Source organism: Nicotiana tomentosiformis, chromosome 1, assembly GCF_000390325.3.
Source record: "Nicotiana tomentosiformis chromosome 1, ASM39032v3, whole genome shotgun sequence".
NCBI classification, from domain to species: Eukaryota; Viridiplantae; Streptophyta; class Magnoliopsida; order Solanales; family Solanaceae; genus Nicotiana; species Nicotiana tomentosiformis.
In genome coordinates, this window is record NC_090812.1 from 89976095 (window position 1) to 89997582 (window position 21488).

The following is a 21488-nucleotide window of genomic DNA, read 5'->3' on the forward strand; positions in this document are numbered from 1 at the left end:
GGATAAAGCCATCCCTTAACGTATAAAATTAGGGTTATTTAAAAACCGACTAAACCGACCGAACCGTACCGTACCGTACCGTACCGAATCGATTTTTAGGTTTTTAAAAATAAAACCATAGATTCTTATATAAATCTACAGCCGTACCAATAATTATGGTAGATTTTTTATTTTATAAAAATAAACCGAAAAAATATCGAACCGTACCGAATAAATTTATATGTGGAAAATATATTTATATATTAAGTTTAAAAATAATAATGCATTAAATTTTTCTTTGGGCCATGAAATTATGAAAATGGTTACAAGCCAATAAGTAATTAAAATCAAAATCCTAAATTCCCAAACCTATTATGCTACTCCTATTGAAACTAAATTATTCTTAGCATATTTACTAGCAAGACACAAAGTATTCTAGCAATTATGAGTAGCAAACTACAATGTATTGAATTGAATATGTTTCATTTCGTCTGATTTAGATTTATAAATATTTAATCTTCTATAGACTTTATTCTTGAGTCCCAACTTGATTAATATCTTTCCACTCGTGTGATTTATCTTTTCTTTGTCCTTGCTAGTTTCTTTTACGCTGCTGTAGAGTAGTGGATGGATCTATACTCTAGCCATCTTTCATGTTTCTTAATTCATCACCATTTAAATACTAAAACTGCCTAGAGAGTTTTGCTAAGTCCTATAAAAGTATGTATATTATTGCATTCTACTTTTACTAATGACTTTTACATGACATTTAAAAAAATACCAAAAATTAACCGAACCGTAGATACCGAAGAGAAACCGACATGGTTGGGACGATTTCGAAAAGTTTAATTTTAGTTATACATAATAGAAAAATCGAAAAATTGGTATGGTACAAATTTTATAAAATAACAACCCGAACCGAACGATTGACACTCCTATATAAATTGAGGATACTTCAGTCGTTTAATAAATACATTACACTGGAAATCTGTAATGGCTCATCACTTAATACTTTAACAAATCAAATCTCCATTATGCCATATGTTTGAGTTCCCTTTCCTTGTCACATATCACAATAATACAAAACCAGAATGACCATAAAAAGAACCATCAAATGTTATCGTGGATTGATAAGTATTAGTTCATCTTTAATAAAAAATCTCGGGTTAAAGCTCCGAGTATGAAGTCACCTTTGGTAGGTTACGCTTTACCAAAATGTAACTTCCACTCATACAGGATATTAAATGGGAACCAGAAAAAAAGAATGAGCATAAAATAAGCCAAAAGGCACACAGGGACCCATGACCTCCCAATTAGTGCAGGTCAGCATCTAATTCTTATCTTAACCTTAATATTATTAATAACTTCCCACATGACAAATCAAACACCAAAAAGCAATAAGCACCCCCCCACCCACACACACAAGAAAACAAGACAAGAAAATAAAAAGAAGGCTGCAAACCAAAGGAAATAAACTTAGAATCTCTGGTAGTTGAGATTTCAAAAACTGCCTTTCTTCATGATCTCAAAGTCCTCTATCTCAAGAAGAAGAAACACCCAAGAAAATCCTACCTCAAATCCAAATATCCTTGTGGTTTTCCTTTGAAAAGAATATATCTTATTCCAACAACTAAGATGGTGCAAAGAAAGGTTCCAAATAAGCTTGATATCAAAGCTGATCATATTAAAGCCAACAAGCAAACGATGAACCTCAAACCATCTTTACCAATATCACCAAAACATGATATCAAAAACAGAGGAGCTGACCTCAAGATAAAGATGATGAAGAAATCAGGCAAAACCAAGCTCTCAGAATATGAAATCTGTCACTCACCCAAATTTAGAAGGCATGTTCCTCAGCCAGGAAAGCCACCACCTCTTGTTCATCCCACTACTAATTCTTCAACACCAAAGAAGTCCACTCCAAATTATATGAAGTCCACCAGCAGTTCTGTTGCAAGGAAAGAGCAGTCTCAGGTTAGTTCAAGGAGCCCTCAAACTTACTCTCAAAGTTCTAGCAGAAAGAATTCCAATAACTCAAAGTTAGGCTCAGCTTCTTCTGTTAATAAACCAACAAGAAGTTTAGCTAGAACTTCTAGTTTGAAACTAGTGAGGACAACACTGACAAAAACTCCTAGTTTTAAACCAGTAAGAGTTTCGGCCAAGAAATCATGTTCCCCAGCAGTAGTTCTGTGTGAAAACTTCCATGTTGAAAGAGCAACATGTTCATCAACTTTGAAAGAAGCTAAGTTTCCTTCATACCTTGAACTTAGTCCCGGAGCAACAGAATCAGATGGAACTTCTGTTTTTAAGGTCTGCCCCTACACATATTGCTCTCTTAATGGCCATCATCACCCTCCTTTGCCTCCATTAAAGTGTTTCTTGTCAGCTAAAAGGCGTGCATTAAAGACTCAGAGAAACTTCAAGTTGGGATGCCTATCTCCACGTCGAGCTAATCCCCATGGATTAGGCTTGAATGCTAATGTACCAAAACAAATAGTGAATCCTACAGAGGTAGCTCCTGTGACAAATGAAGACGACGACAGAGATTTTTTTGTCGAAATTTATAACAAAGAAAGGGAAGAGATGGCTGATACCATTAGCAAAAACACAAACTCGGCAGATGATCTAGTAACTTCGAATGAAGGCAGTGAAGTGGCAGCAGATGATACAGAGGGCAATCTTGATCAAAAGAGAGAAGATATTTCAGCAGAAATTAACATCCTTGGCTTCTCTCTTGCAGAGAATCTAAATGAAGGTGCTACTGAAGAAACAGATTGTGAATCCTTGAGTATGCACAGTGAATTAGATATAGAAGAGTCTGAAGCTTCCGATATGGACTGGGATGTAGAGAAGTACTATGCATACAGCGAAGGCGAAACAGGTTCAATCTCAAATGATATAGAGCCCATCACACTGGTTGATGATTCAGTTGGCAGCGACGAGTTCATGGCAAAGTCATCTATTCTGGAAGAGACCTTGGATAATGGAAGTATCATCTCTGGAATAAGTTATGATTATGATGACTCACGATCTGCCTGTTCACATACAGTATTTGACATTGATGAGTGCGTTGAAGCGTCTGAGGACACTTCAAATAACTCTCTGGATGCCACTTTCTTTCTGGAAGGTGAAATAGCTGAGAAGCCAGAAGATGAGCGCAGTCCCTGTCTAGCAGACAGCGAGGCAGCAACAATGGATTATCAGGTTGAGGTTGCTGTTACCTTCTGTCTAGAAGAAGAAATTTCAGCTTCTTGCGAGGACTATACAACTCTTCAAGATGATTGTGCAACTGCACTTATGGGGTATCAAGAGCTAAATGTTTGCAATTTCAATGAAGTACAAGATGAAACATGCAAGGACAATCAAAAAAGTTCTGATGAAAACATTGCTGTCAAGATGGAAGATGTGGGAACAAAAACAGATTGTTGTGAACAAGGAAATGAAAATGATCGTGGCAGTAATGATAAACAATTGGTAGTGGATGCAGATCCCAAGAGAACTGAAAACGCTTCTGGTGTCGAAGCGGATTCAACAGCTGAGGCATGTGAGGAAAAGCTGAACCAAATCAAAGATGCACCAAGATTTAAAGATAAGAAGACACATAAATATGATTCGAGTGTAGAACTGTCTGAGAGCTACACAAACCTGAGAGGCATAGCCAGGCGCATTGACATTGAGGAGCCAGGGGAATCAAAAGAATTCAATCCACGAGCACCAAATTTCCTGCCAGTGGAGCCAGATCCAGAAGCAGAGAAAGTTGATCTCAAGCATCAGATGATGGATGACAGGAAAAATGCAGAGGACTGGATGGTTGATTTTGCACTCCGACGAGCAGTGGACAAACTTGCACCAGCTCGCAAGAGAAAGGTAGCATTGCTCGTGGAAGCTTTTGAAACAGTCATGCCAACATCTAAATGGGAACCTCACCTCAGGCGCAGCGCAGCAGGATTTGCACATTCTAGGCCAATTCAAGCTTGTCGCTGATGCCAGTTCAAGGTCAGTTACAAACTCGTAGAATTTGATACAATCCTGTCCTTGTAGCTCATAATCAAACTAGTATGATAAGGATCAAATCTTGAATTACATAAAGTTGTTTCCATAGATGAGTTACAGATCGAAACACATGTTTCCATTGTGGCACAGGTGGACATCAGCGGGGAGCAAGTTCTTTATAAATTAAGCCTGTCAGACCAAGAAAGCCCAAGAAAAAATACATTTCTAGGAGCAAACAAGAATCTTAGGTCCAGGAGCAACTGTTTGTTTTGGTCCAGGAACAACTGGCTTGCTGCTCACAAGTCACAACCCTCCAGCATGTGCAAAGATTTCAGCTTAATGGCATTAAGGGAGTTGATTGGGATTGAATGATGGAAAACATCATCATGGATTCTCCGATAATTTGATAGAACCTGCTATTTAATAGAACCTGCTATTATGCTTATTTGTCGAGGATGATGCCTATCCATGCTTTAGTGTTGTTAAGGGTTTTTATGTATTTTCATCTATGGCTTTAGCTACAGTTGGTTAATATTTCATGTATGTATCCATGAAATGTTATGATACCATGATCTTCAGCTATTATTTCACAACTTCCACTTCATATTAATTCTTTGCTACATTCCTTTCACAATTTTTTTATTAATAGTATAATCATAAGGCTGAAATGCTGAGCTGCTAAGATCAGACAATTTAGTCATGAACTATAAGGTGCTGGACTTTCTTTATGAGATCTGCGATTTCAACTCTTTTCAACAGACTATTCTCCTATGCAGTAACAATAGCAATACACTGATATCTTTTCTCTTGAATCTTTTTGAAAACTTCCAATTTCTAAAATTTTAGCAGTATTACTTACCTTTTTTCCTTCAGTATTAGTTACCTCATGGGGCCAAGCTCAAACATGTCAAAAAGTAATTTTTTATTACTCTTTAAAATGCCACACAACTTTAACTTAACCTTGCATATAATATTAGAAAATGGAATTATTCCACATACAAACTATGCATTCAAGTATACTATCTTTTTTCTTCTGAATGCAATTTTCATGGGGTATGATGGAAAAACATCACTTCTGAAGGAAAAGCTATTGCTTTGTGTCTAAGTGCAATTTGAGCCCTGATTCATCAATAAGTGATTGTAGCTCTTTCTGGTAATGGTCCAGAAGATAGTCATCGGGACTGAGGTCATTGGCATCGGCCAAGCAGGAGCTGGATTTATCATCTTTACCACTCTCTTCCGATTTCTTTGACAGATAATCATGGAACACCTTAAGCACTTCCGTTGTTGAAAGAGATTGCACAGACTCGTGTAAGTGTTGGAACTTATTCTGGATTTCCTTAGTATCAACCATTCTTTCTTTCAAGCCATCAGGAAGAGAGGCAAAAGCACTTCAACAAAGAGGAAGAAAACAAAAAGAGAGAAGATCAAATTTAAATCCAACCCAGCATGAAGAAAATTTCTAGTTGGTAATACAAACTCAAATCTCCACAAATTCCATCAAAGAGATGCTCATACTCACCTAGTGATACCTCTGACAAGACCCCAGTTGTATCCAACATATACAGAGTCCCTAAAACCGATGTTAAATCCCTCTTGTGCTGAAGTTTCTTTCCCTGCCATAAGACCATCACGGTATCCAATCTGATAATTCATCAGGAATTACCAAATACAAATTGAATTTGCAACCAAAAGGAATACATCTAGTTATGTTTTTCTGGATACTCTCAATCAGATTAAACTTGTAAGGATACAGTATGGAATTGGTCATGCCGCCTCTGCCATTCCCTGTCCATTTCAGATGTTTTATCCAATTTATCAGTAGAATCATGACACAAATCTCCATCATCATTCCACACGTCGTCCCAATCGCTGTCTGGAATTAGATGTTAATCACAGTCAGTGCTATTAACACAACTATGTGCTGGAGAGAGCCAACTAAGTAAACCATACATAAATATGGGAATATCTCCACTTAGCAGCATTTAACTTACATAATTATTCACAAATCGCGATAAAGTTTTAAAATGTTTGAAATGAAAGAATAGTAAAAGACAGGAGAGATACAGTTCTTTCAATTTTAATTAATCTTAGGCACACAAATAAAGGAAAGAGAGAAAAAAGCATTGGTAGCTGAAGTTTGCTATCATCCAAATCTGCTGAGAGTAGCCAGCAAAGAAGACCTTTTTAGAATACTACTCTTTAAAATGCCAATGAAGACCTTCAGTTTTTCACTTCGATGGTTATTCAAATAAAGATGCAATTCCAGATTTCCAGGAATAAGAGCACCGGAATATACCTCTTTTAACAGTAATCTATTTGATGTTCAAATCTTAATACCAAATGCATTTCTAATTTAATTATCAGTTGACGCAATCAGCTGAAGTCCATACCATGTGAATCATTGTTTCCGGTATCGGTAGTCGACCTAAGACTTGATTGAAGATTTGACATATCAAAAATGTCAGAGTAGAGTTCATGCTTTATACTGCTATCCATCTCCAAACCTTGGACAATCAGCTGAAAACATTACAAAGAAAAGAAATCAAGCCAATTCAAGCATCATAAGCCAGAAGGAAACCAATTAGTAAAGAATTGCGTCATAATTATACCAACAGCCTTTGTCCTGTTGTGAAAAACTACATATAACTTTTAATAAAAAGTTTCCACATGAATGCACAAAGTGTATTTTACTAATAGAAGCATTCAGGTGCTCAATAGAAGATAATTGTACCAGAATACATATCACTGCAGCTGTCATGCTTCTTGTAAAAAAGCAACGGAAAACTTTTAAAATGATTGATGCAACGGATCATCATCTATACCATTTTATATCCAGTAGCTTCCAAAAATGCCATCCATTGCAACAAAATAAAAGATTTCATTCCAATTATTCTTGAACACATTTATACCATCTTCAGTACTGTTTGGTTATATTCCCTCTTTACCGTAATAGATGAAAAGTTCAGCTTACCAAGTTCGAATCAAGCAACCTCTGGTTGGAATGCAGGCACTGATAAATAAGTTTTAACCCAAAATTTGTAGCTTTTGATAATTTATCGGAAAAATGTTTGTAGCTTATGAATCTACATAAAAATAAAATAAAAAATAATAACATAAATGTCTACTATCAAACAGAAATTGTATAATATGCAACCAAAAAGAAACAATGTGCCAGGAATAAAAACCTATTCCCAGCCTATGAGCTTCTCCTATAAATTAAAATCTTTTCCCCCCGATTAAAACTTATCTTTACCATACAAAATCAAGTCCTAGAAACTTTAAAGATGAGATGCAAGTAATAAACAAATACAAGAAAGCAATGGAAAAAATAACATCATTTACCAATACAAAGCAGTAATATTAACAAGAAACAAGCAACTCCATAACCCCATCATCATTATAACCCAAAAGTCCATGTTAAAAGGACACTTATTAACCTCTTCTTCGTTGTTATTATGATTCCATTGTTTTTACTATGAACTGATACTGATATCTCAAACCAAAAAATGGCATATGAAGTAAATGAATCTCACACAGCAACCGAATCACAGTAATTGTTATAACACAAGGAACAAATCATTCCTTAACCTTAGCAAAACATTAATCCTTCTCTAATAAGATTTCAATTAGGATTTACTGATCGATTGCCAACGTCTGAGCTTCTCCTAATGGATTTTAATCTTTTCCCCAGATTAAAACTTATCTTTATCATTAAAAAATCGTGCTTTTTACGTCAGTTTCAATACTTAGAGTGAGCTTTTTGAATAAGAGGATCTTCTTACCTTGATTTGAAGCTTTCGAATTATGGAGTCTACCTTCCTTTTGTTTCTTCCCCTCCTTTCCTGTACTCAGCACCAACTCCTTTTACACAAAAATATACTCACCGGAGGTAAAGTTTGGAACCGTAAAGGTAAAGATTTTCTCACCGGAGGGAATTCGGACAGAATGGCGTAGAGAAGAAACCGATTGGGGTCGTCACAGATATTTGCTCACCTGAATTTCATGTTAGTTTTAATTGACGGTGTTAGGGTATTTGCTAACGGAGACTAAAAACTGTTCATTACTTATAACCATAAAGAACTAAATATGCTTAAATTATATTTTGAAGGACCATTTTAAATCTACCCAGAACTTAAGGAACTATTTATGTCATTTTCTCCACAAATAACCCCAGAACTATGAAGTCCTAACATTTAAATTGCATACAATCATCAAATTTTCTAATTTTAATATAAGTCTAATTGTTCAAATTTAAGAAGTAATGTTTCTTGAAATTTCTCATAATTTTTTTTATCACTATTTTTCTTCAAATAATTTTAGAATATCTTAATTAACAAATCGCTGCAATTATATCAAATCCGTCAAAAAGATCTATTTATGCACCAAAAACCTGCAACGAATAATAAATTGAATCACTTCCTTTGTTTGATTGCAATCTAACGAACGATTAAATATTTTGTCAGATTGACACACTTCCTTTGTTTGATTGCAAACTCCGTATAAGATGGCCTTTAATTGAAAAAAGTTCCTATTTACTCATGTTTTGTACTTACATTTAAGCAACGAATAATAAATTAACGGAAAAAGGCCAAAACTGTCCTGAAGTATTGAAATTGGTACAAAAATACCCTCCGTCCACCTATTTGAATAAAAATGTCCCTATCGTTATTTTTTTGGCTCAACATTGCCCTTATTACTAACAGAAAATTCTGGAAGACAAAAATATTTAATTAATATCCACGTGTCACCGTTCCATTGACATAACTTAAACTTCAACTAAAATATAACTAAACTCACCCTTAACCCGTCCGAATATTGAATATAACAATCAAAATAAGAAAATAAATACTGAAGAAATTATCAAAAAATATTGTTAACTATTATTAGCACATCATATGAACCCAGTGTGTATGAAATGTGACAATTGCACAATACCCATTACACGAAGTAGAAAAGCTTACATATTAATTGAATAAATAGTGAAATAAATAAAAAATAGAAATACACATCACATAAATAATAAAAAATTAAAAAACAAATCCTCAAATTTTCATGGAGGAATGACAAAAAAATAGTGAAGAAACCCTCCCATAAATTTTAAATAAAGAAAATTATATAATAAAGAATACCCATTGCATAAACAAAAAAAAACTAAACTTTTTGCATTAAGAAGAATATGACAATTCCTTGCATCTTACATAAAAATAATTCTAATAGATAACTCAATTTTAAATTTGCCTCATGAATAATAGTAGACATACACTCGTAATTAAATGATCACTAATATGAAATAGCGAAGAGAGAGAGAGAGTTATGTTTTAAAATTGGGGCGGGTCAATATCTGGGCAGGTTGCGGGTTGGGGTTTATGTTAGGGGGTTTATGTTAGACCAATGGGACGGTGACACGTGGATATTATTTAATTTTATTTTTTTTAATGAATTTTCTGTTAGTAATAAGGGTAGTGTTGAACCAAAAAAATAACGGTAGAGATATTTTTATTCAAATAGGTGGACGGAGAGCAATTTTGTACTAATTCCAATACTTCAGGCCATTTCTGGCCCTTTTCGGATAAATTAAAGCCCTTAAGCTTTCCTAAAAACAAAATCCAAGTGTTTCACTACTAGAATTATTAGAAAATAAGTAATGAGTACATAACAAGTTGTCTTAATGTTCAAAAAAAGAAGTGTGGTAAAGTAGAAAAAAAGAGAGAATAATTCCATAATCTTTTCCCAAAAATATTCTTCGATGTTTAATTTCTAAGACGTTAAATGGAGAAGAGAAACATAAAAGAGTTGGTTCCAAGTATCAGGGACTCCAGAAAGGCAAAAATGTGTACAATCAACGCCTCCGTAGCCATTGTAATTGCCTGGATGTCCATCTTTTCTTAAATGGGTTAGTATTGTAATATCCAGCAGAAATATTGACTTTGACTTATTCTTCAATACTTCTTTCACTATTTTTGCAGGTAATGGCAAACCACCTGGGTATATTGATCCAGCTACCGGTGTTGTTTGATTTAAACAACCCTTCACTCCTGGCTCACCCCAATCTTCTCCGCTGAAAAAAACAAACAAAAACAAAGTGCAGAAATCCATTAGCATTAAGGTAAAAATGGTCAAATTTGTTCTATATTATTTGAAATTGCTCAATTTTGTGTTTCTTTTGCCTCGGTCAGCTTCAGCTCAAGGTTGGTTAGTCCTTCCTTGTGCTCAAAACTTGCTTGATCTACTAACTCTTTGACCTCGTCAAGTCCATCTAGGGTCGTAGACTCAAGCAAGTTTTGAGCACAAGGAAGGACTAACCAACCTTGAGCTGAAGCTGACCGAGGCTGTATCAGCATTGCACGGGGATATTGACGTAGGAAGTTACTCCTAACATAGTTCTGCGTAAAGGTAGTTTTAAATCAAACTCCTTTCGGTCCACTTTAATTGATCTTTTGACTATTTTCACATTTATTAAGGAGTTAATCTTTTAATATTAATTAACAATAAAAATGATAACCATAATTTGTTCATTGAAAGTATAACAAATACTCCTAGTCACTTTACTCCAAGAGAAACTTTGAAAAAAAATAAATTAATTTCTTCTTGATATCTGAAAAAGTCAAATATTATGAACCAATAATAAAGGCTAAAAAATCAATTAAAATGGATTGAAGAGAACAGTAAAAAATTGAAAGGAATAAATTTGAATTTTTTTTTCTTAAAGAATTTGGACTCGTGGAGTCCATGTCATTTCATGATGGAGTTTCTTTATGACAATTAAGGGCAAGTATGAGATGATTTGTTAATGTAAAAAAATAAAAAATAATAATGAACCAAAGTTTAATGGAAAGGCAAAACGAGAGATATTTCGAATAATACACGAGGATATTTGGATATTTTTCCTAGAATTACAATCAACAAATATCTTACTAGTGATGAGAAGCAGCTTCCCCTTGGTAGAAAACTTTGGTTTTGGTCAGGTCCACTTCTGTCTCAACCCATTTGACCCATGTGTTTAAACCTCTCCGAAATGCAACCATACGATTCATATCCTTCACTACCTTGCCACCATCCTCAATATAATCCCACCTATACATATTTACACCATTTCAACAAAAAAAAAAATCATGGTTAACATGATAATATTCAACCGATAATCTCATAAAAATGATAAATTACCTGTTATCACAAGTTAAATTATATTTATAATGTGAAAAATATTTACACGTCCGATGTGTATAACCTAATTCCTTATAGAGAAAAAGTATTCTTATAGAGAAAAAAGTGAGTAGGTAATGTGAGTTCATACGGTTGTCTTGGCTTTCTTCTCGCCCACCAAAGCCAAGTATTGAAGATCAAAACATCAGCTTGCTTCCAAATCTCTCCATTTTTAATGGAATTGAGTTTTAATACTTTTCCAATATGTTCCTCTTCAACGTCTACTAGGTATAATGAGTTGAATAATGTGGCTGAAACGTTGTAATCCTTCAAATGAAAGTCCAGAAAAATAATGTATGATGATATGAAGAAAAATAATGTTTAAGTAAAATTTATTATACGGACTTCTAGCTCTGCCTCTTTTCTGAACTACACTGACTGGTGCACTTGTCAAAACAGTTTTGAACTTTAGGTTAAGGGAAATGAAATAAAATAGAGAGTACCCAACAAAGGAAATGAAGAATATAATTACTTACCTCAAAAATTACAGTAACGCTTTGGTTGGTTAACTTAGTCTTATAATTTATTCCAGGCACTGAAACATAGAGTAAGCATAAAAATGAGTCATAATTATTTAGACTTAGAGAATCCCCAATAAACATGATCTGCTTCCCGTTGAATCTCTTCAAAAAATCTCTACCATCAAACCTGCAAGAGAAACTTCACGTGAGATGCATACACTGAAAAATACAATTACGATAATCTTTCAAACTACGCGTTATGACGTTTAAAGGGTAGCCCGGTTCATAAGGTATTCCGTGGTCAAGTAGAGCTCGGGGAAGGGCCGTAATCCAATGTATGTGATGTAGACCGCCTACCCTAATTCAAGCATTAGTGGCTGCTTTCACGGCTCGAACTCGTGACCTATAAGTCACACGGAGACAACTTTACTGTTGCTCCAAACTTTTTAATTATGACATTTTAATTACATTATGTATCATCTGTTGTAATATATATATTTGTAGAAAACCAAATTTCCCCCAATAACAGGCAGAAAATAGAGGTAAACTAAAACAACATCGTTTAACTGGGTAATAATCAGATGAGAGCTGGCAGGGCCGACCGAGCTACTGCTAGTGAAGGGTGATCAGCTGAACATCCTTTGCCATAGAATTATACCGTGTATATATAAGTTAAATAATAAGTACTATTTTTATACATAAATACTAAATCTTGATCAACACCTTTAGCAAAATTTCTGACTTCACAAGCAGAAAGAGAGAAAATACCTTGGTAAATTACAAGCAGTAGGTTGCCATATATACTTCAGATATTGACGATCAGGGCGCTTGGTACAATCAAATGTCTTTCGAATAAATGGACAAGTAGTCGTGTTATATAAAGGATCAAGATAATCATCTAACACCCAACTCCCTTCAAACAAGTTGCAATTTCTAATTTCTGATTGTTCGTGTTTTGATATTCCTTTTGTATTTCTTTCAATTTGAACTAACTTCTTGGCAAATGCATCCAGATAAAACGTTGAGAATATTGTCAACATGGCTTCGAAAACAAACACAAAACTCACCATAAACAAGGCACCAAGAATATATACTAAAGTACTATTCACACCTTTAGCCATCTTCTCTCTCGCTTTCTAAGCAAACGACTAAACTGAACAAAAAATCCCTGAAAATAACAATTGGGATGAGATATTTTCTGGTTGATAAATAAAAGATATAGAGCTAGTATTTTAAGATTTTGTAGCGTCATTAAAATCAGACAAGCAATGTAACACGTGCGTTGCTGCTACTACTAGTGATTAATTAAGGAATGATAGTAATTGTCATAATAGTGTCTTTATTACTACAGTCCTTGTTTGGTCGCTTATTGAAAGGTTTGTTTTTAAATTTGCAGATGCTTAACTAAAGGAACAGTGAATATATATATATACTGAGAAACATTTAACTTTTATGCTGGAAAAGTGAGATGAAACAATAATGTGGATAGAAATGGAAAGGTGATTAAGTACATGCATGAGCCAATTTATCATGGTATATTTTGATGACATGTACAGAGCACATGGTGTAAAATAGTGAAGTTGTGGAAGTGTACATTACAATCCAATAAGAAAATACTTGAATATTAAACATGATCATTCGTTTAAATTTGACCACCCTATTTTCTATTTGAGATATGCAAGCTAGCTCTCATCTAATTGCATATAATCCTATAAAAGGAGCCTTGTGATATGTACCTTATTCAGATTGTTATGAAAATCACGTTTTTTTTCAAATTGAACTCAAAGTTTTATGCTTAATAAAGATTCTTGGATACATACTATATCCTTACATCTTGTTTGGATGGTTGTTATGTATCCTTTCATAATATATTATATTGTATTGTATTGTATTGTATTGTATTGTGTTGTGTTGTATTGTACTATATCATTTTAATGTATATAATATTTGGATATATTGTATTATTTATCGTCTTTTCATGATATCATGCACCAACAATATGAAGAATGAACTTGCAATATTATAAAGAAAAAGTAAGGTATGAGGTAGAATTATTATATAAAAAGGTAAGAGTAAATGATAAAATAGAATTATTTAATAATAAGGAACGGCAAGATGAGAAAAAAAAAGGTAATGACGCGACCACACCAAATCGGGCATTTCATAAAGTGATACTTTTCGTCGTTACGTAACGATAGATTTAATGATACGATACAATAAAATTTAAGTAATAATCAAAACAAATATTGTATTTAAAGTAACACTACGATACAATAGAGCAGGTAACAATCATCCAAACAAGAAGTCTCTTCTTCTTCTTCAGTGGAGAGCATATTGATTTGATTTCTAGTGCGTCTCGTGTTCTTAATTAGGTGATGAAGATGAAGGGAACTTTTGTTTTGATTTCTTTAGTTTGATTAATAGGTTGTTTTCTTTCTTTGACATTTATATGTGCAACAGAAGTAAAACTGACAATTAGAGAGGTGATCATCTTGACACAAAGGAATATAATTATAAAGTTATATATATATATATATATATATATATATATATATATATATATATATATATATATATATATATATATATATATAATACCTCATCATATTGAATAAAAAATTGCACAATGGCATAAGCCGTTACGCCACAAAATCATACTCGAATGTATGTTCTACGGTCAGACCTATCTATAACAACATCTTTATATAATATCACTTCATTATAAAAGTCAAGTTATTTCGGAACCAAATTTTATGTTCTGTTAAAATATATGTTCTCTATAACAAAAATTTGCTATAATATCCAAAAATATCCAAAATAAACGAGGCTATTATAGAAATGTTTGACTGTATATATTTCTTTAAGACACAAAATTCCTATTTTCTACGGTCAGTACTTTGACTGTATATTCTCTAAATTAAATAAGAGATCCATAAAAAATCTGATTCCAAGTATCAGGAACTCCAGCAAGGCACCAATGAGTACAATCCATGCCTTTAAAAGCATTGTATTTGCTAGGATGCCCATCTTTTCTCAGTTGTGAGAGTTTTGTTATGTCAAGTAAAAATACTGGTTTTGAAATATTACTCAACACTTCTTTCACTATTTCTACAGCAACAGGTAAGCCACTTGGGTATGTTGATCCATTTACTGGAGTTGTTTCGTTCAAGCAATTGTTCACATTAGGTTCACCCCAATCCGATCCACTGAACATCCATTATAAAATAATTAGTAGTAATTAAAGATATAATTACAAGAAAAAACAATATTGACGTAGGACCCGTTTGGACATAAATTCGCAAATATTTTTGAAAAAGCCGATTTTAGTGAAGTTTGATGTGAAATTGTTAAAAAGTCATATTTTTATTCCAAGCTAAAAAGTCCCAAATGGTCATGATTTGGCCCAAATAGAGGGTTTAAACTATATTTGGGATTTGAAGTTTTGATTTTCAAAATCTCCCAAAAACTAAATTTATTCTATAAACAAACACATATTTGAATCTTTTTGAATTTTTTTTTCCAAAACTTATGGCCAAACGCCTACTTAATATTATAGCTCAAAAAATAGTAGTACTATATAAATAAATAAAATAAAAATACTTACTGGTAATGGGCTGGAGATGCTCCTTGAAAGGAAACTTTGGTTTTGTTTGTATCCACATCTGTTTCAACCCATTTGGCCCATGTATTTAGTCCAGCCCGGAAAGCTTCTACCCGGTCCATATCTTTCGATATTTTGCCACCAACTTCAATAAAATCCCACCTTCAACCAATATTCACACATCGTGAACTTATATTTCTTTAAATAATAATAATAAAGTTCAAAAAAGCAATTAAGCTCGACTATGTGTGGGCCCGATTACTTGTACCAGTGACTTAGTCAAAAAGTGATAATTTATCTGAGACTCCTTTCAGCGGAATAAAGTTAAGAGTAGAAAAAAAATTAAGAAAATATGGATGTTAATCAACATACGGTTGTTGGGGTCCTCGTGTTGAATACCAAAGCCAAGTATTGAAAATCAACAAGTCAAATTCCTTCCAAATTTGTCCGTTTTTAATTGAGTCGAGTTTCAACACTCGTCCCATAGGCTCAATTTCAATGTCTACTAAAAGGTTCGAATGAAATAATACGACTTGAACTCCATAATCCTGCAATAAAAAAAAATAATTTCAGTGTTCTACAACACACACGCACAACATTTGATGTAAATAATATTTCCTTATTTGACTATTTTGAATTTGTGCCGCATAGATCTCATTATGATTTATATGTACATAATTTGCATAAACAAAAAAAGAGTTTTACCAGAAATGTAACAGTGACATTTTCCTTATATATCTCTTGATTGAATTTTGCATCTGGGACTGCAGCATTAAGTAAGCAGAGAAGGGATTCAAAATTATTAAGACTCAAAGAATCCCCAACATACATAATCTTCTTTCCCTTAAATCTTGTCAAAAAATCTTTGCCATCAAATCTACAAATTATTCCAAAAACACAAAGAAATCAACTAATTAGAACGGAATGAAACACGTGCACAACATTTTTTTGTTATTGGTCATAGATTTCAACAAACATAATTAGCATCAAGTCCCTCCCCCACCACTTTGATATTTATCCTTTGTGAAGAAATTAAATTTTCAGTCAAACTTCATTTATAATTAGGAAAACGTTTTAATTAATATCTTTATCAACAAGATACAATGTTGTAATTCCTTGGTGTAGTAGGTTCAGGCCAGTTCATTTTAGTTTTCGAAAATGAATTGGTAATGCTCCATTGTTGCCTTTCTAAATATTCATTTCATTGTGTCCGGACCAGCTTGTGCACATCTCGATAAATTTCACGGGATTTCTGCTACTTCCCTCGACAACAAATACCAGATAACTCTATCTATCAAGGTGTGAATAAATAAGAAGAAATAGCCTAGTAATTTTAAGATGTGTTTTCCCAAAAAAGATTTGATGCTTTAGAATCCATAGTATTATTTCACTTCCTTTGATATCTAACTTTTTTAAACAATTGCAAACGAAGTATTTTCTTCCATTCATTTTATATTGCAATTGGGTGCAAAATTTAAGAAAAAAAATTACTCACGAACCATATCAAAAGTATTCTTAGAATACGTTGGTCTTAAATATCTTATGTTATTTCTATGACTACAGGAGAAAATAAAAATTTAAAGGTAAAGACTTTACAGATATATATATATTCAGCTTAATTGATATGCATTGACATCGCAAAAATATTTATACAATCAAAGTCACTTCTAAGGTAATTTCAAGTAATTGGTTGTAACTTGGTTCGACTAATATACAGGTCAAACTATAGTAGTAGTATAAAAAAACTTTTACATTATCAGTGTATAAAGCTTAGGCACATTTATAAATCTCATTCTTTTTCAAACTACTACACAAAAAATTATAAAAAAATTACACTATCATGTATATAACTTAAACTCATATATAATCTCATTCTTTTAAAGCAAACTAAAAAGCAAAGAAAAGAGTATCGTATAAACAGAAATTAATGGAGTACTATAAGTTTTGTTCTGGGGAGAGAGACAGAGAAATGAACCTGGGCAAGGCACAACCAGTGGGCTGCCATTTATATTTAAGGTATTCAAGATTACTTCTGCCAAATTTGATGCAGTTAAATTCCTTCCTTATGAATGGACATGCTGTTGAATTATACAATGGATATGAATTATCAAATATCCAACTTCCTTCAAATAAATCACAACTCTTTATTTCTGCATTCGCTTTTGATGTGCCAAATACTGCTAAACCCACAACAGCAATAAGAAGAAGAAAACTAAACTCCTCAATAATTGCTTTGCCCATTTTTATTCTGAGAAGCAAAAAAAGAAGAAGAAAAAGAAAAAAGAGAGAATTATGGTGGAAAGATGTGGATTTAGCATTATATATGTGTAGGTAGCAATTACAAATAAGGCAAGTCATTTATTTAACGAGTTTTATTATAATAAATAATTTAATTAAAAAGAATCTAATTCAATGTTTTTCTCAATCAGTTTCAAATATTGCGGACGTGTTAAGCCAAGTTTAAAAGACCATCTATAGTAAGACAGGAGATTACCGTAATTTCCCTATTAGGAGATGGTTTGAAAATAATTGACCAGAACAAAAAAGAGATGTACTTAATGAATTGTGTTTACATTATATATTAATAGTATAAATTCAACCTGATCGTGTAGATTAATTATATTATTAGCAGTTACTCCCTTGTTCATATTTACTTGTCAGTTTGTCAAAAATAACTATTTCAAAATATTTGGCATTTGAAAAATCAAGAAAGTATTAATGAATCTTTCTAATTTTATCCCTAGCATTAATAGGTTGAGCATTTATTGGATAAATAAAGATAAGAGCGTCTAAATTAGTCAAATAACTCTTTGTATTAATATTTTAATAGAGGGAGTTTAAACGACTAATATGAAAACTAAATAGGAACAGAGGGAGTACAAAAAATATTAAAATAAATATCAGCTATTAATTGATAAATATATATAAAAGATTTATTTTTTATATTTATTAATTTAGTGTGAATATAAAGTACCAATAAATAAATATCAGCTATTAATTGATAAATATATATAAAAGATTTATTTTTTATATTTATTAATTTAGTGTGAATATAAAGTACCAATAAATCTTTCACTCTTTTTTCCTCCCTCTTCATGCACTTTTAGGGAGCGTGTATAGGAGAGGTTGAGGGAACCAAATTTTTGTATGTGAATTGAATGAGATACTACTAAAAAAGCAAAACCAAAAGTAGCTTTTTGATTGGTGGGTGTGGGTATACAAATGAGCACACAGTTTGTTAAAGCACCAATAAAGATTACGATGAAATTGTAAGTATCTATTCATTATTAATAAAAAGTCTCGGGTTCGAATTTTGAATATGAAATTATCGTTATTGAGAAGCATTTTACCTTCAATTCGAATTTAGTCGGACCGTAATATTACTACCGACACCGAAAGAAAAAGAAAAAAGGTATGTTAAAGTAAAACGACTTGAGGCGACGCAAGGCTGGATGTGTGATGTGCATTTGCCATTTTCACATGGCAAACACCTCACATTGAAGAATCATACGCCTTTATATTATTTATTGTTTCTCGCTCTATCATATCTGGCTGGTTACTAGTAGCTTCATAATTAAGAAGCACAAATAGAAATTCAAAACACTAATCTGTGTTTCAACAATAATCAACACTTAGTAAAATATTGGAATTTACCAGCAGGTCAATGTTAATAGAATGTTGATCTTATTCTCTTGAACCTAAATCTAAGCTAGCGTTTGGCCATAGATTTCCAGATTTGTTTTAAAAAATTTGATTTGGGTGAAGTTTGGTTTGAAGATGAAAATTTGTTTGGACATAATTTTTCAAAACATATTTCACTTTAAAAAAAAAAAAACATGTAATGTGAGTATGTGACTTAACCCATAAATACTAAAAGCTATCAAAAATACTCAACAATATCAAACAAACAAACTTGTTAATCCTGTATATGCATAACCTTCTTCGATGCCATTCAACATCATTATCAAAAACCATAGTCCTGAACATAGATAAGTTTGGCACAAAATTATTATTTTTATAATGAACTACACAATACACTATCCCAAAACTACAACCTGATATTTTAATATCAACTGCTAATAACATAATTACCAACCACTATAATTCGTGAAATTGCAATAATATTACAAGATTCATCTATCCAAAAGAAAATGATAGTGATTAGCTGGTGGATTAGTTGGGTCATAATAGATGGTGAGTTTTTTTATAAAATAGAAAAGTTTGGGGTAATTTTTAAAATTGATAAAAAATAAAACAGTAAATTTGGGCCAAAAACAGGTGTAGAGCTAGTTTTGGGATTTGAAAATTTTATTTTCTAAATCGGCCAAAACATGGATAGAATGGCCTAAATGGCACTTATACTTGAGCCACTTTGTCATGCCAGTCCCCAAACTTAGAAGTTTGCCAATTGAACACTTACACTCATTCAAACTGTGAATAATAAACGCTTATCCTACGTGGTTGATCCTATGTGTCATATTTGGCTTTAGTGCATGATTCACACGCTTGTAAAGGGCGTGAAGGCATTTTAAAAAGCCCTAACGATAATAATGTGGCCTATTTAACAACCATCTTCTTCTTTCTACCTTATTCTACATTGTTGAACATTATAGAAGCTGATTTCTATCCAAATTTGATGCCTTCTTTCTTTGTTAGCTTCAACAGTGCAAAATAAATTTTTTTTGCTGGGATTCTTCATTGCCCATCAATTTTTGCCATCTCCTTTTCTTTTGAAATTCGATTTTTTTCTTCTTCTCTGGCAAGAAATAAGCTACTGTCGCATCTTCTCCTTTAGCAATGAAGAAGGAACCTTTGTATTATTGTGGACTTGCTGCAGATCTTAAAATGTCACGAACACCCACCAATCCTGAAAGAAGGTTCCTAGGCTACCGAAGATATGAGATTGGTGAAGGTTGTGGCTTTTTCCGATGGGTTGATCCTGCAATTGAGGAAGAACACTACAAGACTCTTCTTGCGGGTCTTATTAAGAAGAGTGATCGATGTCATTGTCAGAGAAGACAAGGAAGGTCGAAGTTCAGAGTTGCTGCTATTATAATTGGGGTTGTAGTTGTTCTTATGTTATGTGTTTAGGATTGATAGTGTACTTTCTTATTTCCTGGGTTTAGGCTACATATTTTGTGTTGTAAAATTTTGTTCATGGAATATATTGACAAAGGTTCCATTACAGCAACAAGTACAAGAATTACTAATATCATGGCATATTATAGGCAGTTAATAAAATATCCAAAATAAGAAAGTTGCTTTACAAAATATTGTCTGCGATAGACAGTCAACAAAAACATACATAATAAAGTAGCTTTACAAAATATTGTCTACCATAGACAGTCAACAAAAATATCCATGATTAAATCTTCAAAATATCAGTTGAGCACTTCAATTAATGTCTGTTGTATCTTGGTTTCCTGGTGTGAATTGTGTCATTGATGTGGCTTGAGTGGTTGTAGCAGAGTTTGCCCTTCTGTAACTCTGTTCTTGCAGCTGCCTTTGTGTAACTGCAGCTCGACCCTTCCACTTTAGCCCATGGGGTTTGAACCTAAGTTCAATGTTGGTAGGGGCAGAACTTATGAGTGTAGAAGGATTGTGTACTACTCTATGAGTAGTTCCAGACTGTACAAAGATAAAAGGTTGTGAGTGAGGGATTATCTAGTAAACCATATATGTTGATTGTATAATTAAGTGGAAATATTTACCCTATGTATCACAGTGCCACTTGAATCAAATAGCACACCATATCCTGCTGCCTTTGGTTTCTTAGACCCTGTATTTGCACCACCTCTTCTAGGTTCATTGGTCTTCCTTTTTGGACCTCCAGCAACATTAGTTGATTGTTGTGTGCTTGGATCAGTGATTGGTTGAGTAAATGTGTCACTTTCCATATTTGAAGCTGCTGCTGCTGATCCAGCTGCTGATGCTGATCTAGCTGCTGCTACTGATGCACTTCCAGCTGTTGCTGCTAATGCACTTCCACTAGTTCCAGCCCTTCCACCTGATGTTGTTGATGAATTATTTTCAGCAGTTTCACCTCTAACTGAACTAGTTCCAGCCCTTCCCCCTTGGTTTCTCTGCATACACATAACAAAACAAATATTAGTAATTGAATTCATCTGACAATGACCACAAAGAACATTAATACTTACTGCTGATGGACATCCTTTCTTGTTATGTCCAAGAGTCTTGCATAAAGAACATCTCATTTGTCTCCCTATCCTTGTACCCTTCCCAAA

The 21488-nt window shown here is 33.2% G+C and overlaps 4 protein-coding genes across 5 annotated transcripts; 1 reads left to right on the top strand and 3 right to left on the bottom strand.

Annotated features, from left to right (window-relative positions):
* The first annotated feature begins 1385 nt into the window (after positions 1-1385).
* On the top strand, positions 1386-4585 carry LOC104117151 (uncharacterized). Its single transcript, XM_009628157.4, has 2 exons — positions 1386-3978; positions 4126-4585. Exon 1 carries the CDS (start codon positions 1615-1617, stop codon positions 3964-3966), a length of 2352 nt encoding a protein of 783 aa, XP_009626452.1. The 5' UTR covers positions 1386-1614; the 3' UTR covers positions 3967-3978; positions 4126-4585.
* Positions 4586-4880: 295 nt separating this feature from the next.
* LOC104117150 (protein YAE1-like) lies at positions 4881-8046 on the bottom strand. Of its 2 annotated transcripts, XM_009628156.4 has the most exons (6): positions 7905-8046; positions 7761-7820; positions 6369-6495; positions 5730-5851; positions 5498-5619; positions 4881-5366 (listed from the first exon to the last, which is right to left on the bottom strand). In XM_009628156.4, the coding sequence occupies exons 3-6, from the start codon at positions 6472-6474 to the stop codon at positions 5063-5065; spliced, it is 654 nt and encodes a 217-aa protein (XP_009626451.1). In that variant the 5' UTR covers positions 6475-6495; positions 7761-7820; positions 7905-8046; the 3' UTR covers positions 4881-5062. The 2 variants fall into 2 exon arrangements, with proteins under 2 accessions (XP_009626451.1, XP_070043453.1); XM_070187352.1 differs by having other exon boundaries at positions 7761-8006.
* A 1534-nt stretch (positions 8047-9580) lies between these two features.
* LOC104117149 (protein trichome birefringence-like 41) lies at positions 9581-12827 on the bottom strand. Its single transcript, XM_009628153.4, has 5 exons — positions 12411-12827; positions 11658-11829; positions 11273-11448; positions 10894-11052; positions 9581-10036 (listed from the first exon to the last, which is right to left on the bottom strand). Exons 1-5 carry the CDS (start codon positions 12761-12763, stop codon positions 9736-9738), a joined length of 1161 nt encoding a protein of 386 aa, XP_009626448.1. The 5' UTR covers positions 12764-12827; the 3' UTR covers positions 9581-9735.
* A 1624-nt stretch (positions 12828-14451) lies between these two features.
* Positions 14452-17558, bottom strand: LOC104117153 (protein trichome birefringence-like 41). Its single transcript, XM_009628159.4, has 5 exons — positions 17219-17558; positions 15949-16120; positions 15616-15791; positions 15247-15405; positions 14452-14848 (listed from the first exon to the last, which is right to left on the bottom strand). Exons 1-5 carry the CDS (start codon positions 17482-17484, stop codon positions 14560-14562), a joined length of 1062 nt encoding a protein of 353 aa, XP_009626454.1. The 5' UTR covers positions 17485-17558; the 3' UTR covers positions 14452-14559.
* Positions 17559-21488: the final 3930 nt, after the last annotated feature.

What these genes read in the sequence shown, in the direction of transcription:
- LOC104117151 (XM_009628157.4), top strand. Translation starts at nt 1,615, where the DNA reads ATGGTGCAAAGAAAGGTTCCAAATAAGCTTGATATCAAAGCTGATCAT.
- LOC104117150 (XM_009628156.4), bottom strand. Translation starts at nt 6,474, where the DNA reads ATGGATAGCAGTATAAAGCATGAACTCTACTCTGACATTTTTGATATG. An exon ending in CGGAAACAATGATTCACATG is followed by an intron (nt 5,852 to 6,368) that starts GTATGGACTTCA and finishes ATCTAATTCCAG; the next exon opens with ACAGCGATTGGGACGACGTG. An exon ending in GGCATGACCAATTCCATACT is followed by an intron (nt 5,620 to 5,729) that starts GTATCCTTACAA and finishes ATGAATTATCAG; the next exon opens with ATTGGATACCGTGATGGTCT.
- LOC104117149 (XM_009628153.4), bottom strand. Translation starts at nt 12,763, where the DNA reads ATGGCTAAAGGTGTGAATAGTACTTTAGTATATATTCTTGGTGCCTTG. An exon ending in ACTGCTTGTAATTTACCAAG is followed by an intron (nt 11,830 to 12,410) that starts GTATTTTCTCTC and finishes TTTCTCTTGCAG; the next exon opens with GTTTGATGGTAGAGATTTTT. An exon ending in GCGTTACTGTAATTTTTGAG is followed by an intron (nt 11,449 to 11,657) that starts GTAAGTAATTAT and finishes TTTCATTTGAAG; the next exon opens with GATTACAACGTTTCAGCCAC.
- LOC104117153 (XM_009628159.4), bottom strand. Translation starts at nt 17,484, where the DNA reads ATGGGCAAAGCAATTATTGAGGAGTTTAGTTTTCTTCTTCTTATTGCT. An exon ending in ACTGGTTGTGCCTTGCCCAG is followed by an intron (nt 16,121 to 17,218) that starts GTTCATTTCTCT and finishes AATAATTTGTAG; the next exon opens with ATTTGATGGCAAAGATTTTT. An exon ending in ACACGAGGACCCCAACAACC is followed by an intron (nt 15,406 to 15,615) that starts GTATGTTGATTA and finishes TATTGGTTGAAG; the next exon opens with GTGGGATTTTATTGAAGTTG.